This window comes from Ipomoea triloba, chromosome 15 (genome assembly GCF_003576645.1).
Source record: "Ipomoea triloba cultivar NCNSP0323 chromosome 15, ASM357664v1".
NCBI classification, from domain to species: domain Eukaryota; kingdom Viridiplantae; phylum Streptophyta; class Magnoliopsida; order Solanales; family Convolvulaceae; genus Ipomoea; species Ipomoea triloba.
In genome coordinates, this window is record NC_044930.1 from 26,973,876 (window position 1) to 26,993,074 (window position 19,199).

Here is a 19,199-nt window from a genome sequence, read left to right on the forward strand (position 1 = left end):
ATGTACAACCCTCATTAGTATGTATATAGCTCTCTAAGTGATATATAGATGTTGCTTGTTCCATGTATATATATAAATACTCATTCTTTATACTAAAAATGACTTGAAATTCATTAACACGCTAATCTTATTACTCTTAACTTAGGTCACTCTCAATGACTGAGAACTTCGATCAAAATTCTCGTAATTTAATTTACTGGTTATTTTTTTTGGCATAATCAAATCCTTGAAGTGCCTATAAAACTATAAATTAATAAACACTAATAGTAACATTAACCTTATCTTCTCTAAGAAAATGTTTTTTTTTAAAATAAATATAATGTCTATTTTCTGAAAATAAAAATAATAATAAAATGCAAAAAGATTGTCCTCCCTTATTAGTGGGAGGTGACGTGGAAGCTAGGTTAAACTTGTCTATATAATAAGATAGAGGCCGGCAAAGGAAGAGGCATACACACTAACATAGTAATGGCCACTGCTAAAAATCTCTTCACCTTTTTGCTCTCATTTGCATCTTTTCTCTTCTTCCTCATACTGGGCTGCTCAGCAGAGAAAGAGATTGCTTCCGAGTCACTCACCGAGTCGACCCACTTTCACACTGTTCCGCTCACCTCTCTCTTTCCTACCACTACTCATTGCCATCAACCTCACACCACCCATGCATCAAAAGGTCAATTTCCTACTCTCATCTCATCTTCTTTATTTCTATATATCTAAATTTAAGATTATATATATATAGTTTACAACCTCGTATCATATCGCAGGCTATCCATTAATTTCTTCATTTTTTGTAATATGTATAATTTAAAACTATGCAAGCATTATATCATATGTTACAAAATAAAATATTTAAATTATTGGGTGTTGGCACTGCACGCAAGTGGGGAAAATAATTCATACAATTTCAACTTTTTCGAAAAGTGTTGGGGGAGGAATATAATCCTGTTAGCTTCTTTTTTTGTTTTCAAACTTTTGGCTTTCACCAACAATAGAATATATAAATATAAATAAATAAATAAATATATATATATATATATATATATAGAGAGAGAGAGAGAGGAATAAATTCCATTTTTTTCCCAATTTATCCAAAGTTTTTTTTTTTTGTTTTTTTTGTAAAGCTCTTAAAGGGTAGGAATTTGATACTTTAATTTGTACCTAATACAGTGAATTTCTTCTTATTATTTTAACAAACATTTTTACTGCTACACATTAACAAATAAAAAATAAAAAGGGACCATTCGTACGAATAGAAATACGTCCAGTTGGGAAAGGACGAGAGTTTGAATTATGCAAATGTGAGCTTTCACTCTCAACTGCTTCTAAAAATTCTACATATCAAATTTTACACGCCATACGGGCATACAATACCAATAAATAAATTTGGATGGTTAAATTGAGGAAATTCAACCTTTTTCACTAAAAAATAAAATATGTCCAGCCAGACCAATTTCATAAATCACGGGTGTTCTTATTTCACAGTCACGGGGATGTAGGACAAGCTCAGCGTCAAGGCGTCAACCTCCCACCATTAAAAAAAAAAAAAAAAATATATATATATATATATATATATATATATATATATATATATATAATTAATTAATAAAATTTTCTGAATTTTACTCTTGTTCCAACGCTAAGAAAAGGCATGCATGTATCTTTTTACACGTAACTATAATCAATATTTTTTTATTGAAATATACCAGTGTTAAAACTTAAACAACTAAATATTCAAGTATACGTACTGGTATATTATTAACCCATAGATATTAAAATAAATAAAGTTACAATAATTTAATACGTAATTATTAGTCAAATTACCTGTCACTTATTAAGTACTCCGTAATATAATAATCTAAGTACCTAACCATAGATTTTTAGAGTAAAGTGGGCTAATATAAACTAGATAGCTAGCGCTATGGATATATCCGATTCCAGTCTGTCATGAAAGTATAGACGGCAGAAATGATGTGAAAAGAATTTGGTGAAGATGCACATCACACGTTATAATATATGTATTATTGTTATTGTCAAATAATTATTAATAATAATGGTTGTCAATTATGTGAATGAAATTAGTCAAACTAAATCAATTAAATATTACAAGTTCTATACTACCAAATAGGGTTTGTAGTTTGTTGAATGCATTAAGTACACACGCAATGGTATTAATATAATATTTTAGTGGGTTCTAATAACTCATCTGTCTTCTTCACGCCCCACACTAAACCAATACAAGTTATTTCATCATTTTTTAAAGAAGGATTTATTGAAGAAAAAGAAGAGTTTATTGTAAAACACATAACAATAATGTTACGTTGTACCTTGAATGCTTAATTTAGTTGTAATAGCAAGTTTGGTTTTGGCTTGTACACATCAACTAAACACAGTACACAATATAGTAATAATCAAATGGGATCACATCTTTTCATGAGTCCCGTGAGACTCTTCATAAATGTACACAAATCACTACACAAATGCATACAGACTAGATTGTGTGCAATTCGCCCATTATTAATATACACAAGTTATCATTTATACATTCGTATAGTAACTTGTGTGCATTTACGACATGTCTGACTTGAATATTAATGTGTGTGTGTATATATAGTTAGTGATAATCCGGTGGATTCAATCTGAAGTTGAAGTGGGATAGTAATATGAAATCTAAAAGTGAGGTGAGTTCAATACAAGTTACATCGGATACCATTAATACATAATTAACATCCACTCACGATTGATGGTGCCATCTCAACTTTTCCCATGCCACCACACACTTACATTTGATCGTAATAAACTTAGCATTCTTTCATGTTTTTTGTTTTTGTTTTTGTAATTAAATAGATATTCTTTCTAATTCAAAACAGTTTTATATTTTTTTTTTTGAAGTAAAGTTTTAATAATTAGAATGAAGCTAAACATACAACGTTAATGTAGTTCTCGATTGGAGTCTATAAAACGATTAAAATATGTATATGAGAGACAAGTTGAGAAAATGCGTGAGCTCAAGGTGTAGGGCCTTTAAGTTAGGTCTGTTTCCACAGAGATGAGGATATGATATGATGGAACCTTAGCTTTTTTTAAGATTTCAGGGAGGATATGATGACTTGTACGCCATCCATGTGCATGGGTAACTAAGTAATTAATTAAAATTATGACACCTGCATGACACCACCTTACGTCTTCTAGTTTCCCTTCATCAATCACGTACACATTTTGCTTTCAAAAATACTACGTACACTCCAACTTCTTCTTATCATATAATATATAAATATAAATGTATAATTTAACTATCAGTTTAGACTTTTAGTTGAGATGAAATACATATTTCAGTTAAAAAAGAAACACATTATTATAGTAAGGTACTATATCCATCCTATAATAATTATTTAATTAAGATCTGAATATTCAGGTTTGAGGCGAGGGGCATCATCGTTGAAGGTTGTCCACAAGCATGGCGGCTGCTCAACAACCCTTCCCAAGGGCAAAGCCGCCAATACTCCAACTCTAACCGACATTCTCAAGCAGGACGAGTCGCGAGTCAACTCAATACACGCTCGAGTCAACTCTGCCAGGATCGATAACCTTAACGCCGTTAGTGGAGTCCGTAAGAAGAAGATCCCGGATTCCAAAGCCGCCGTTCCGGCAAAGTCCGGCACCACACTCGGCACCGGCAACTACATCGTCACCGTCGGCCTCGGCACCCCCAAGAACACCCTCACTCTCGTCTTCGACACCGGCTCCGACCTCACCTGGACTCAGTGCCGCCCCTGCGTCAAATCCTGCTACTCACAGCAAGAAAGTATCTTCGACCCCAAGCTCTCCACTACATATTCCAACATAACCTGCTCCGCCGCCGCCTGCTCCGGCCTCACCTCCGCCACCGGAAACAACCCCGGCTGCTCCTCCTCCACCTGCGTTTACGGGATACAATACGGCGACTCCTCCTTCTCCGTCGGGTTTTTCGCTAAAGACCGTTTGAGCTTAACGGCCACTGACGCCGTTGATAATTTTCTGTTCGGGTGCGGGCAAAACAACCAGGGGCTTTTTGGGAATACCGCCGGATTACTCGGACTCGGCCGCGACGCGCTCTCCCTCGTGTCCCAAACCGCCGCAAAATACGGCAAATATTTTTCCTACTGTCTCCCCACTAAGAGAGGGGCTAACGGCCACTTAACGTTCGGTAAAGGCGCCGCCGCTCCGGGAAGTTTAAAGTTCACGCCGTTTGCCACCGACCAGGGTGCTTCCTTCTACTTTATTGACGTCCAAGCAATCGCCGTCGGCGGGAAGCAGCTCTCGATTAGCCCGGTGGTTTTCAAGAGCTCCGGGACCATCATCGACTCCGGCACCGTCATAACTCGCCTGCCACCGGCGGCGTACTCCGCGCTCCGGTCCGCCTTCCGGCAAGGAATGAGCAAGTACCCGCAGGCGCCGGGGTTGTCCATACTGGACACGTGTTACGATCTCAGCAAATACACGACGGTGAGCGTGCCCAAGATAAGCTTCGTGCTGAACGGGGGCGTAACAATGGATCTGCCGCTCGTCGGAATCCTGCTGGGCAATGGCGCATCGCAAGTTTGCTTGGCGTTCGCCGGAAACGGCGACGCTAGCGACGTGGGCATTTTCGGAAATATACAGCAGCAGACATTCGAGGTGGTGTATGACGTGGCAGGAGGGAAGCTGGGAATTGGGGCTGGTGGCTGTTCTTAATTATTAATTAAGGGGAAAAGGTTTGAAATTTGAATTAAATTTAGCATTTAATTGGAAATGCAATTTAGTAGATGTGTCATAGAAATAACCAAAGTCTGAGAAAGGAATTTCAGCTTGTAAAAGTATAAAGTGATTGATGTTTGTGTGAGAACCAAAAACCCAAAGGTAAATGTGTAGAATACCATTTACTACTTCATCTTTAATTTGAATTTACATACTATTTGGACATGATGGATAACTTTTGTTCTATCACACTTGCTCATTTGTTGTCACACTACTATTGTGCTGGTTCATAGTGGCGAAATTCGTGTTTTTAATCGGTTCAAACTTCAAAGTGATTAAAAAATGATCATTTATATCACTTTTAAATTTTTAAAAATATTTTATCACTAGTTTCAACTCGCAATTGTAAGTAGTTAGAAATTCTGGCTCCTTTTGGTTAGTGGTCAAAAAACTTGATCGATTAGTTTATTGTCATGTTCTTCTAACTTCTAATCATGACTGATTTAAAAATTATGTTTTTTTTTAAAAAAAAAATTACAAAAATTTACTAGAAACCATAACTATTAAACAATATGAGGAATCGATAAATGATTTATCATAGTTTGTGAGAAACAAAAGATTAATGACATCTAACAACAAATATTCAATAAGAAAAAAGACTCATGTCTAAATAAAAGTAAATGAGTATGGAGGGCAATATATGTTATCAAAATGGTCAATAGGGGACATAAAGCCAAGGGAGGTAAATCGATTAAGATTTAGGGTATGCTTACTTATAAGGTATGATGATACATTACGGCTAATTATAACTCGTAAAGTAACTCCAGAAAGAGTGTGTTTGTCATTGTATAAATACCCCTTCATTTAATGATAAAATAGGAGGGTAACTAATTATGTACTCTCTAAGTAACCTAGGGGTGTAAACGAGCCGAGCTCGAGCTCGCTAATGAAGGCCCTGGTCGAGCTCGAGCTCGGCAATTTTCGAGCTGCTCGTTTGTTCAAGCACAAGCTCAGAATTGATCTTGAGCTCGAGTTCGAGCTTGAATTCAAGCTCGAACTCGAATTTGAGTTCAATTTTAAACTCGAATTTAACCTTTTTGATTTTAAATTTTTAGTATTTCAAATATATATATATATGGCTCGCGAGCGGTTCCTCGAGCCACGAACCTAAGATATTAGAGTTCGAGCTCAACTCGATTGTTAAACGAGCCACTCGAGCTCGAATTTGACCAAGCTCGAGTCGAGCTTTAACTGAGCGGTTCGCGAGCCACTCGGCTCATTTATACCCCTAAAGTAACCAAAGAGAGACCATCTCCCAATCCAATATCACAAGTTATCCTGCAACCATTAGTTAGAAGTAGACGGGACGAGGCAATAACACTCCAATTTAAGCAAAACTTCTCATCACTAATAATTAACTCATTAAATTAAAAATGATATAGTAATTCTATTTTTTTTTTATCAATGCAATAAATGTATTACAAGTATGCCAATCTCATAAAAATGCCAATAATAATAATAAAACAATTAAGAATAACCTGTAAATTAAGAGATCTAAATAGTTTGAAGAATTGAAGATATGGAAATGCTTTAGCCTTTAGGTAAAACTTGAAAATTTGATGTTAGTAATACTTCTATTTTGGGAGGTATTGTTGGCTTGTTGCTATGCCGAAATGCCCAATCACCAATTCTCTCATATAGCCCAATGGGCTAAAATTGGTTGACAGTCCACAGAGAGAGAGAGAGAGATCCCTATTTCAGAGAGAGAAGAAAACCGGCAGCTATTCAAATTCCATTTCCAGACAGGAACACGGCAGAAGAAGACTAGAAGAGTGCATCTCCCCACCATGTCACTTCCCGGTACGTCTCCAACTTCAAATTGGTTTGATTTAGCTTTGAATTCTGCATTTATGCAAGACCTTTGAGTTGTGTGTAGCTGTGGGAAAGCTGAGGTTAAAATCAATGAATGTCTCAGATTAACCTAAATTCTGTGTGTGATTTGTAGGTCAAAGATTAATGAATTGAGTGGATTATGTTAAGGAGCAGATTGCTTTGAAACGGCGGCTTTATTCAAGGAGTGGAGTGGATGGCTCCCCCATTAGATTTGCAGGACTTCCTTCTTCGAGCTAGAGTACTTAAGTTATACAGGCATGCTCTCAGGATTGCCAGAAGGGCTCCTACCGATACTAGAGGTCACTCTTTTTCTTCAAATCATATTCGTTCCAGTTTGGTTACTGTTCCTGCTTTATGCTTATGTAGTATAGAACAGAAACATCGATGCACCCAACCTTTTATCTACGGAGTACTATTTTTTTTAGTGACGGGAGAAACCTGAAAGGGATTACGAAGAGTTAAATCAGTCTAGTTGTTCATAATTGATCGGTTTAAGAAAGTCAATTAACTACTCCCGTCAAGAGTCGAACTTGTAATTTTGCTTCCGTCCAACAATTCCCTAGCCACCGGGTGCTTAGACTTTACCTTTATCGGTCTCCGCCTAATAATTTTTCCTCCATCACCTCTAATATCACTTTTTAGGATCAAACGTTTACCACTACGCCAAAAGTTATAACTAGTAGCTAAGACGCAATTTTATGTCCTTATACTGTCATACATTTCCAAGACGTTGGGTGCTTAGACTTAGCTCTTTTTTAAATAGTCAGTCACTAAGTGCCGGACTTGGTCATTATTGACCTCCGCCTAATAGTCAACGGTCTGACTAACTTGAATGGGTTGCCTTTTATTAATTATTGTGTGTGCAGGTGAGGTGAGTGAGATTATAAGGCAGGAGATGGAGAAGAACAGAAGTTGCAATGACAAGCAAAGGATTCGTTTCTTGATTAGTGAAGGGTTGGAGAGAGTGAAGCGATTAGATGAAATGCTGGATTTGCAAGGTCGTTAGTGTTGATTGTTGGGAAATCTTCAATAAAGAAGGTTTCTGATAGTTTATTTTGTCCACAATAAATTCCTAGTCATGAGTTTGTTAAACTTCTACCTTTTACTCTTATTTTTGTGGCTTCTTTCGAATTAGCTTATTTTGCGGCTGAAACGAAGAGGCCTTCAGTATATAGGGGTCGTTTACTAACTTGGAAAAATGGGAAATTTTCTAAAAAAATAGAGAAATGAAGAAGTGGAGAAAGAAAAAATGGAAAGATTGTTTACTAAATTCAATTTTTCAAATCCTTTTTCAACTCCAATTCTCCAAATCTTATAGAGAAGGAAATTGGCTCTCTCCAAATGGAGAAATGGAAAAAAACGGGTGAACAGTGCATTTTGACCCAGAGGTCCCAGGTTCGAATCACGCTGGAGTTGTTGCTGGCCTGCTGTGCGCCTGTGCTTTCTTCTTCATGTTTCACGCTTCTTGTCTTCATATTCATTAAATTATCATTATATATTTCTTCTTATTATTATTATTATTACTATTATTATTATCATTATTAATTATTAATTTCTTGTTCTTATTATTATTATTATTAAATTTTTTATTTTTATTATTATTTTTTATTAATATTAATTTCTTATTATTATTATTAAATTCTTATTAGTATTACTATTATTATTATGATTATTAATTTATTATTATTACTATTAATTTATTATTATTATTATTATTATTATCATTATATATTTCTTCTTCTTCTTATTATTATTATTAAATTCTTATTATTATCACTATTATTATTATCATTATTAATTATCATTATTATTATTATTATTATTATCTTTGTTGTATAAATATACAAATGTTATATGGGATGATTGTATTTAATGAAGTTTTGAATATTTTGTTTTGTAATCAAACTATGTATTAAAACTAAAGAAATGAAAAAATTGGAGAAATGGAGAAGGAAAATTGGAAAACTAGAAAAATGGAAAACTGGAGGAATAGAGAAGGAAAAATGGAAAACTGGAGAAATGGAAAATTGGAAATGAAAAAACAGAAAAATGAAGGAAACGACCCCATAAACTCCCATTTCATCTTGTATTTCTTTCTCCTCCTTTGTCCGCTTCTCTAAGTCTGAGCAACATTCAAGCCCCAAGTCTGAGCAACATTCAAGCTCATTTACGTTTAAGCTGGTGCAAGCTCTACAATTTATAGATAACAACATGGCGGCCAAAAGATACCTTATGTCACAAATGAATGTCAGCATTGATAATGAGAGTAAAAGGTGGAAGTTTCACAAACTCCCTAACAAACTAATGCCCAGGAATTTATTGTAGACAAAATAAACTAAAGAAACCTTCTTAACAAATGAACACAAACACTCAAAAAATCTTAACAAACGAACACGAACTACTTTGTTCGTTAACAGCCCTATATGCTACAAAACTGGCATTAATATCCATCCAAATTAATACACAAAAATCTAACTTTAAGCTAGCTATTGCATCATAGGCAAAAAGTAACAACTGGCAGCATATATTACCTCCCCCCCACAAGGCCAAATGTTAAGTAAGGCATTGATAATGAAGAACAGAGGTGGGATGTTCTTGTTCTTCTACAAGGGGCGAGTAATATAACCTTTCTCAACCATCTTTGAAACCAGCTCCTCATGCTTCTTCATTTGGCCTGCCTTCCTGAGTTGCTGCAGAACCATTTCATAATCTGCTTTACCCGGTCTCAGACACTTTTCCTCGATCATTTCTCTAAAATACTTATATGCATTATTCCAATGCCCCATGCCACAATACATGGAAATCAGAATCCTGTAAGTATTCACGCTAAGCTCAACTTTGCTCTCATCCATTTCTTTCTTAAGCTTGATCACCATGTCAGTGGACCTTGATTCAACAAACATCTTCATCAATATATTGTACGTCTCAGCATTCGGCTTGCACTTTATTTCCTTCATCTTGGCATACAACCGATGAGCAGCATTCACATCCCGCGAGTTACCAATGCACCTAAAAATTGGATTGAAGCTATAAACATTGGGTTCACATCCTTTACTAACCATCACGTTAAGCACCTTGATCGCTTCCTCGCGTTTCTCATCCTTGCAATGGCTTTCAATAAGATAATTGTATGTAATAACATCAGGAGGGCATGAAAGCCTCTTCATCTGATTATACACCTGCAATACCTTCTCAGTTCTCCCAGCCTTCACATGAACTCTCATAAGGTTATTAAAGGTAACAGCATTAGGTTGACACCCACTATCAATCATCTCTGAGAAAACATCATATGCCCGAGTTATCTGCCCTCCTCTACACAACCCATCAATCACAATACTGTAAGTATAAACATTGGGCTCAATGCCTGCAACTTTCATTTCATTGAAGACCCTTTGAGCCTCTGAAATGTTCCCTGCACGACACCAACCGTGAACTAAACTAGTGTAGACCACCACATCAGCCTCATATTTATCTTTCAATCTATCAAAAAATGCTTGAGCTTCTGTAGCCCTTCTTTTCTTAGAGAGTATACCAATTACTGAAGAAAAAGCATTTCTATCAGGCTTACAGCCATAGTCCTCCATCACGTTAAACGTGTGTATAGCCTCTGAGGCAAGTCCAGCTCGGACATATCGGCGAATTAAATTCAAAAAAGTTTCTGTAGAAACTCCGATGTTATTTGATTTCATAGAGTCTATCAAGTGCCAAGCTACACCAAACTGGCGTACCTTTCCAGCGAGATCCACCAATTCGTCGTATGGCTGGGGCGTTTGGAAGGAATAGCGCGCGGCTGTCCAATTGAAGAACGCCAAAGCCTGGGGGAAAGGAATGCCATGCCGCACTTCGCCGCATTTCTCGATGACGCGGAGGACGACGGCGGCGGAGACGGGCTCGGCGGCGCAGATTCTGGAAAAATCGGAGGAGAGAGATGGGAGAGTGAAGTCAGGGTTTAAGGGAGTAGGGCTGCTATTAGGGTTTTTCCGGTAGTGGTCTTTGATTAAGGAGTGGAAGTTCTCGGCAGCTAGGGTCTCAGTTGGGGTTAAGGTGGAACTCAATCGGGACGACCTGTCTCCGGCGCCGTCTCCGTCGCCATCGGAGTCGACGGCGGCGTCTTCGATGTGGAGTCCAGTGATAGATGTGGAGAAGGGAAGGAATTTGGTGGTGCGGGAGAGAGGAGAGGGGAAATGGAGACGCAGATTAAGGCGAAGCAAATTTGTTATGAACATCGCTGCGGGGTTGAAGGTGAAATCAAACTTTTGGGAACATAAATGGCTGCTAGACGAAGCTTAAAAATATAGGGCAAATTGTTGTGTACACTAACTACACTCCATCAACTCTGATATAGGTTCACTAATGAGAAAAATATTTAGCGGGTATTATAAGAGTTTGTACTAGATAAATTATAGATTGATGAATTATAATGTAATTGACGGTAATAATATGTTACCGGTATATTATTTGAGTATTTGAATACAATGTTTGAGTGCAGTGCTCAGTATACAAGTGAGTTCAGTATGTATTTTTCTAAGTTTAAGTGTCGTGTCTTAGTAATGTCTTGTGTGTCTTTTTATTTCCTTCAACTCAGTAATGGAGCATTAATGTTGAGGAGCTGAACGTTGGGCATTAATGCTGAGGAGCTGAACGTTGGGCATCAATGCTAAGGAGCTGAACGTTGGGCATCAATGCTGAGGAGTTGAACCGTTGAGCATTGATGCTGAGAAGTGAGGTGTCTTGGGTAGTTTGAACGACAACTGTCTTGACAATGTTTTGGATCCTGCCAATGGTTCCGGGTCGGGTACCCAATTACCCTGTCACCAGCCAATAATTCCCTAGCTAGCGAGAATGGCTGAGGTAGCTAGGGAGGATTAGCTTGGCACTTGTGCTGAAAACTTGGTATGTTGGATTCTAGAAGAAAATATTACTAGATGGAAATTTTATGGAATTGTGGAATATTTCCTAATTTCTTTGTGATTTTCTTTCCTTGTATGGGTCACCTTCTTGTGTATATAAGAACTCTCACAGATTTTGTGTCTTCCATCCTTCCTCACCACGTCATTCTTGCCATGAGTCCAAAGAGAGCAAGCGCAGGGATGAAGAGGCGCCGGTCGTCACGCCTGATGGAGGTGGCCAGACACGAGATGCTGAAGCAGAGGAAAGCAAGCGGGCACGAAGTCGGGTAGATATTGAGTGGTAGTTTGAAGTGTAATGGCTTTGAATTGAATGAAATAAAACGTTTACTTCGAATATTTTGTACTGAATTTTTTTTTTTTTTTTTTTTTTTTGCGTGAGATTGGCCTGACCTCGGCCAAAGTGGGCTGAGGACTGACCTCGACCAGAGTGGGCCGAGGTGACCTCGACTAGAGTTGGCCGAGGACTGACCTCGGCCAAATTTTTTTTTTTTTGGCGCTCTGAGCGCGAGCTCACTTCGACCGGCCGTAGGCTCGGTCAAAGGTCAGCTCTCCCGTCAGGTAGCTAGCGAGATCGGATCTCGTGCCGACCCTAAGGGATTAGAGTGTGGTGTTTTTTGAATCCAAACCTTTTGCTGGGCTCAGAAAAACACTCTCCCGTCAGGTAGCTAGCGAGATCAGATCTCGTGTCGGCCCTAAGGGAATAGAGCTTAGATTTTTTATTATTTTTTGGTTTTTTAACAAAATTGATCAGGGCAAACCATGACCAACTACTGGGTCCTTTTGCTTATGGAGGTGAACGTACAAGTGAAGGAGGCGGATGCACCAGTGGATGCGACAGACGCACTTGAGGAGACAGATGCACCAGTGGAGGATGCGAATGCACAAGTGCAGGAGACAGATTCACAAGTGGAGGAAGCAAACACACTTTAGGAGGATACGACGCACTTGAGGAGGCGGCGCTGCTTGAGGTGGTGACGTTGCTCGTGGAGGTGACACCACTTGAGGAGGTGACGCTGCTCGAGGAGGTGACTCTGCCCGAGGTGGTGACGCTGCTCGAGGTGGTGACGCTGCTCGAGGAGGTGACACTGCTCGAGGTGGTGACTCTGCTCGAGGTGGTGACGCCGCTCGAGCAGGTGACGCTGCTCGAGGTGATGACGCTGCTCGTGGAGGTGACACCACTTGAGGAGGTGACGCTGCTCGAGGAGGTGACTTTGCTCGAGGAGGTGACGCTGCTCGAGGAGGTGACGCTGCTCGAGGTGGTGACGCTGCTCGAGGAGGTGACGTTGCTCGAGGTGGTGACTCTGCTAGAGGTGGTGACGCTGCTCGAGGTGGTGACGCTGCTCGAGGAAGTGACGCTGCTCGAGGAGGTGACGCTGCTCGAGGTGGTGACGCTGCTCGTGGAGGTGACGCCACTTGAGGAGGTGACGCTGCTCGTGGAGGTGACACTATTTGAGGAGGTGACGCTCGTGGTTGTTGTTGAGTTGGCTACGGAGATCACCCTTGCGGCGATCTCCCACGCGGTTACTGTTGAGCTGTTTACGAAGATAACCCGAGGGGTGACCGTTGTTCACTCGATGAGAACCATGAGAGCTACTGAATCCGGGATGACCATTGTTCACTCGATGATAACCATGGGAGCTGCTGGATCTGGGATGACCATTGTTCGCTCGATAAGAACCATGAGAGCTGCTGGATCCGAGAGTACCATTGTTCACTCGATGATAACCATGAGAGCAGGGTTGGATCCGGATTGCACCCTCGACAGTGATGAGATGAGCTGGGTGTTTTGTGAAAAGTGTCCGGATTGCACCCTCGATAGTGATGAGATGAGTTAGGTGTTTTGTGATTTGTGAAAAATGTGGCTTGATGAGCAGGAGGCGAATGCCACTTGATGAGCATGACACTGCTTGAAGAAGGCGACGCCATGGAGGTGTTTGTGATGTATGAAGTTTGCCTGAGATATGATCTCGGCTCTTAATGAAAGCACCAATGATGGTAATAATGTGTTACCGGTATATTATTTGAGTATTATTGAGTATTTGAATACAATGTTTGAGTGCAGTACTCAGTGTACAAGTGAGTTCAGTATGTATTTTTATAAGTTCAAGTGTCGTGTCTTAGCAATGTCTTGTGTGTCTTTTTATTTCCTTCAGCTCAGTAATGGAGCATTAATGTTGAGGAGCTGAACGTTGGGCATCAATGCTGAGGAGTTGAACCGTTGAGCATTGATACTGAGGAGTGAAGTGTCTTGGGTAGTTTGAACGACAACTGTGTTGACATGTTTTGGGTCTTGCCAATTTTATACTTTAAGAGTATGAATTCTGTAACTGTAATAGATTAGTAGTTGTGTAAGACATAACATATTGTGTCTTATATTATGAATTTATGTCTTTGTTATGAAATTTTGTGTCTATAGAACATAAATTATCTACCTAAATCGAATTTCAAAATAAAGTAGATATATAACATGTGCATGTATATTGTCTTGTAAGTTTTTATATCTTGTGTTATAAAATTCTATACGCGTATGAATTTTGTACCTGAAATATATTATTAGATATATAAAAACATGATAAACGAATAAATTGAAAATTCATTAAAAAAAAATTGAAAACATTCATTAAAATTTAAAGATCAAAATGATATCGTTTTGATCGTCACGGTATAAATTGTCATAGTTGTCGGATTTTTATTTATTTTATGAGTTAGGCTCCCATGTTATGGCCCATTGGGCTTTGGGTAGCCAGAAGCATAGAAAAGTAATGTATAATAATCTACTTTTTATTTTAAATGAAAAGTACGTGAATGGAAAGATTATAGGAATAATAAATTGATAGTGGGAAATGCGGCCATGGAATTGAAGGTTGTGATGGTGACCAATAATTAAGATTGGTGAGCTGGTAATGTTCAACACTTGATTCATATTCAATGCTGCTGTCTGGTGCCTGCTCATGCTGACTGCTGGTGATACCAACTCTAAACGTACCATTAAAATATTGCCAACCATAAAGGCATACTTTGTCTTCACTCTTGGCAATTGGCATATAGATTAATAGTTGGGCAACTATATATATTTTTATAGAAACAATTAACTCTACTTAGGTTTCTTTATTTACTTTCAATTTAACCATAAATAGTCCATTGACTATTGATTTTGTTTTAAATTTGATCATCTAGTTAAATATCAATTTAATAAATATTAAATTTAAAGATAATCATGTAAAATTTTTAGTTCTTCACATTCCACTTGAAGTTTTTCGTATGCAGTAACTCAATACAAACTTAAGTGTAAATAGCTAAGTCAATAAAGGCACATAATAGACTTAATTGACACAGCGGATGAACTAGTTCAAATCGTGGTGCAGAGAAATTTTAGAATGCTGATAAGTGCAAAAGATACCACTTTTATAAGGTTATTTGTGGATCGTTTAGTATACAAGTTAAGGCTTTTAGTGAATGGTTTAGTCTTAAATTGCCTTAAAATGCTTTATATTGTCTTAGTACCCTGTTCTACACTTTGTTAATTGTTTTGTAGGTAAAAAGAAGTGCAAAAAGGTGGAAAATGGCAATATTTCGGAGAAGGATTTACAAACCGAAGTTGGAAGGCAAAATAGGCCTTGGATCAGAGAGCTCTCTGATGGACGCCCGCGTCCACCCTGCGTCCATCAAAGGCCGAACCAAAGTTCAGAGAGCGTGAAATCGGACGCCGGGGCGGATGCCCGCGTCCAAACGCAAGCCGAAGCAGCAGGCACACTGGACGCGCAGTGGACGCGCGTCCAGCCGTGCGTCCATCGCGAAGTTGGGTGGTTTTTGCAAGTTTAAAAGGAGAATTGAGCTAATTTTCAGAGGACTTAGACTTAGATTCACCATTCCAAACCTTAGAATATTTCTCTCTCTAGGGTTAGCCTAGAGAGATCTCACCCAATTCACTCCACATTGCAATTCTTAGGTTTAGATTAGAATTAGAGAAGAATTCCATTGTTGCAAGATTGAGATCAACATTCAAGTTCAATTGCAAGTTAAGTCTTCATTTTAATTTCTTGTCATTACTTTTGCCTTTTGCTATTTCAATTCCAAGTATGATTAGATAGATCTTTGTGGATTTGGATTGAGCAATTTTGTATGGATGTTCTTGAGCTTTGATTTGATCAATTAGGTTTTGCAATTGCTTGATTGATGAGTTGATTGTGGATTGGGATGGATGTCTTGACTCTATGCCAATTAGGATCCAATTGCACTAGAGGAGTAGGATAGAAATACTCACCTACGAGAGTAGGGAGTAGATCTAGCCCTCACCATCCACATTTCCCTCTCACCTTTGAGAAAAGGGAGAGTGGAAGACAAGAGGCACGTAACGTGTTTGTCAAAATGCCTCTTCTAGCCTAGTGATCACAAGGATGACATTACGGTCTAAGAAGTGAGTCCATTGACCACGAGAGTGGCGGTGGTGTTGGTGACCTTGTCTCATTTTCATAATCTAAGTGTTGCTAGCCTAATATCTTAGGAAATCAAGGATACCTATATGAGTTGCAAGATCCAAATCCTCATTTCCAATTGATTGTTTTCATTGTTTGTTCCTTATTTTCATAATGTTTCATGCGCATTTCTTACTATGTTTGGGTTAGCTTTCAAACACTAAACACTCTTGTGCTTAATCCCCTTACCGCTCAAATTCCCTCCTTGCCGTCCTTTGAGAACGATACTCGGGAACTTCTTCTCGTTTTAACACCTACTTCTTTCCATCCACCGCGAAAACTACACCTTTCAAATGCACAAGAACACAACAGGTTTGGTAACCCAGTTCGAAACAACCATTCCTATATATCTGGAGGCACCACAATATGGTTAGCCGAACTTTTCATTCATTAACCAATTGAACGTTATCACCAAACAAATTGATTAAGAGTGAACACTTCAAGCTATCACTGATGATCCTCAGCCTTCGAATTACGTTGAAGTTTCTTGAAGAGATGGTGCAAGATTTCTCAATCTTACAAGTTGTGGCTCCCCCGTGTTACTATTGTGGTTGATGGCCCTTATTCATCAAGCATCAATCAACTTGAGTTGAATCAAATTCATCAAGTTGCTTCATTTAATCTTTGAAATAAGCCCTTGAAAGAATATTGAATATGCAAATTGCATAGTACTAGAGTAGTATATCTGGAAATCATCAATCGTATCTGCATATAAATAGACAACTTTCATAAGAGTCCTTCCAGACTTCAACTAACTAGTCTTTTTATCTAGTTCACGCCTGGTCTTCAATCTTCGTCTTCTGAACTAAGTCTTTTTTACAGTACAGACATAATTTAATACAAATACAACTTTTTACAATAAGATTGTCTGAACTAGATCTTGAACTAATGTATTGTTGAATAAACCAAAACAACTAGGAGTCTTGGGAAGAGTGAAAAACACTTTAATTGTAAGAGTACTCTTTCTCAATGATTCATTTTATTAACACCACTAATGATGAACTCTCAATGTATTAAAAAACCTTATGAACTCAATTTGTCTATCTCAACAACAAGCAAATTTTTCATTTAATGTTTACTAAATGGATATTTAATTGAAAAACCAATAGAACAAAATCAATAATCAGGGATCATTTATGGTCAAATTAAAAGTAAGGAATAAAATTAGTAAAGATCAATAGTCAATGGATCATTTTATAGTATAATTGAAAGTCGAATGATAAAAATTGATAAATATCAATAATTAATGAACCATTCCTGAAATTAACTCAATGGTATATTAAACAACTCGTAAGTCGTAAAGTTTCAACCGTGATCATTAAAAAATATAGATTTTAAATATTGTATTTGTAATGTCAAAATAACCTCAACAAAGAATGAAAAATAAATTCAAAAAGTAGCATTAAATTTAATTGAATTTGCAAGTTGTGTAACTTTATAGCAGAATACTCTAGCTCTACAACACTCACACATGACCTGTGACTTATCTCGTTGTAGCCCAAACATCACTTCACATTAAATGATGAAATTGAACCAAACAATTGAAATGGGAAGAGTATGAACATTGTGATATGATAAACAAATATGGCATTGGTCACAAAATTTAATAATATAATTGTGCCGTCTGCGGAATTTAAATAAATTAAAGCGCACCAATAATCAAAATGGATTAAAATTCATATTTGGAAAAATAAATAAAAATTTCCAAAACTATGATCATTTGGACAAGTATAGAAGAAGACTAATCTGATGGGTGAAAATGGTTTTGGCTCATCCTGGGCAAAATATGGACGGATAAAACTTGAAATCCGGGCGGAGTATCCACCACCCACATATTAGACGGCGGATTTGCCACCACGTCAAACACCGCGATACCCTCGCCGCCGCCGCAGCTCACACAAACTCGTCCACCTCCGGCGGTGATGTGCTGAGCACCTTTAAGCATCTGATTTTCCGTTACTTCCACCCACACATCCCTTTCCGGTTCGTATCTCTTGAGTGCGCCTTTGGATTCATCCACCATGTAAATGGTTTCCTCATCCAACGCCGCCGCTGGGCCCCTCCACCCCATCAACATTCCCGCCGGCATCTCCTCCCAGGCATCGCTTTCCACGTCGTAGATTATCCCTTCCTTGGCGGCATCGCCGGTGACATTCACCATACACAGCTTCCCTCTCCACCCCACAGCATCAATCGCATCTCTACTGAATTTCCCATCGCGGAGGCAGCCCATTTTCTCCCACCGAAAATAGCGGTGGTCGTTACTTTTGAGGTCCCACTTCTCAACCGACCGAGCAACTTTGTGGTTGTAGTGGGACCCGATACCACTCGCCACGTAGACAGCGCCTCCGGATACCCCGGCTGCGCACCAACGGCGAGGGGTGCTTAAAGGGGGTCCACACGTCCATTTCCTAGTGAGTGGATTAAAAATCAAAGGGCGAGATAGGGCGGGGAGGAACTTATCTGCGGTGGCTGCGAGGAGGACCAAGTTCCCGGCGACGGCGACAGACTGGACTGGGAGACGGCGGGAGATGAAAGAAGGGTGGCTGAGGAGGAGACCGGCGGTCGGCGGGGGAAGGGGGAGGAATTGCCAGGCGGAGGAGATGGGGTCAAAGGAGGCGAAGCCGACGGAATCGGAAGAGGAGAAGACGGCGTAGATGGAGAGGAAAGGAGGAAAGGAAGGAGAGTAGATAAGGCGACGCCATGAATGGCAGACGGAATAGAGAAGAGAAGGATGAACGGAAGAGAGGCATGTTTGAGCTATGTGATCCGGAAGCCCTGGAATCAGATCCCGGTGGATGTGCTCATTCTTGCGGCGTTTCACGGCGGAAGAGGCCCCCGTTATCGCCTCTGCAGTCGTGGCAGTGATTGGATTGGTCATTTGAGGAATGAGATTTGGGGCCATGGAGGGAGGCTAAGTCTAATATAATATCCCCCTCCTTAATATACTAAGGAAAGGAAACTTTTCACTTTTCTTGTACTTTCCGTTTGTTTCACTAAACATTTTTTTAGTACGGTAACTTTTGCTTAAATTCTGTTTGAGTTTTTTTTTTTTTTTTTGAAAATAATTCTGTTTGAGTTATTTACTCTATTAAAGTATAAAGAATCCATACTCTCACTAAGTTTGAACTTGTGACCTTCCAATTATAAATGTACCATTGAACTACAAATTACTTAACATCCACCTATATTTAATTATATATTAATT

At 38.9% G+C, this 19,199-nt stretch overlaps 3 protein-coding genes across 3 annotated transcripts; 1 reads left to right on the top strand and 2 right to left on the bottom strand.

Moving 5' to 3' along the window:
* The first annotated feature begins 439 nt into the window (after positions 1-439).
* On the top strand, positions 440-4,948 carry LOC116006475 (aspartyl protease family protein At5g10770-like). Its single transcript, XM_031246861.1, has 2 exons — positions 440-670; positions 3,413-4,948. Exons 1-2 carry the CDS (start codon positions 469-471, stop codon positions 4,708-4,710), a joined length of 1,500 nt encoding a protein of 499 aa, XP_031102721.1. The 5' UTR covers positions 440-468; the 3' UTR covers positions 4,711-4,948.
* Positions 4,949-8,841: 3,893 nt separating this feature from the next.
* LOC116005999 (pentatricopeptide repeat-containing protein At1g20300, mitochondrial) lies at positions 8,842-10,896 on the bottom strand. The gene has a single exon (XM_031246244.1). The coding sequence runs from the start codon at positions 10,830-10,832 to the stop codon at positions 9,210-9,212; it is 1,623 nt and encodes a 540-aa protein (XP_031102104.1). The 5' UTR covers positions 10,833-10,896; the 3' UTR covers positions 8,842-9,209.
* Positions 10,897-17,532: 6,636 nt separating this feature from the next.
* LOC116006176 (F-box/kelch-repeat protein SKIP25-like) lies at positions 17,533-18,935 on the bottom strand. The gene has a single exon (XM_031246464.1). It carries the CDS (start codon positions 18,894-18,896, stop codon positions 17,733-17,735), a length of 1,164 nt encoding a protein of 387 aa, XP_031102324.1. The 5' UTR covers positions 18,897-18,935; the 3' UTR covers positions 17,533-17,732.
* Between the last annotated feature and the right edge of the window lie 264 nt (positions 18,936-19,199).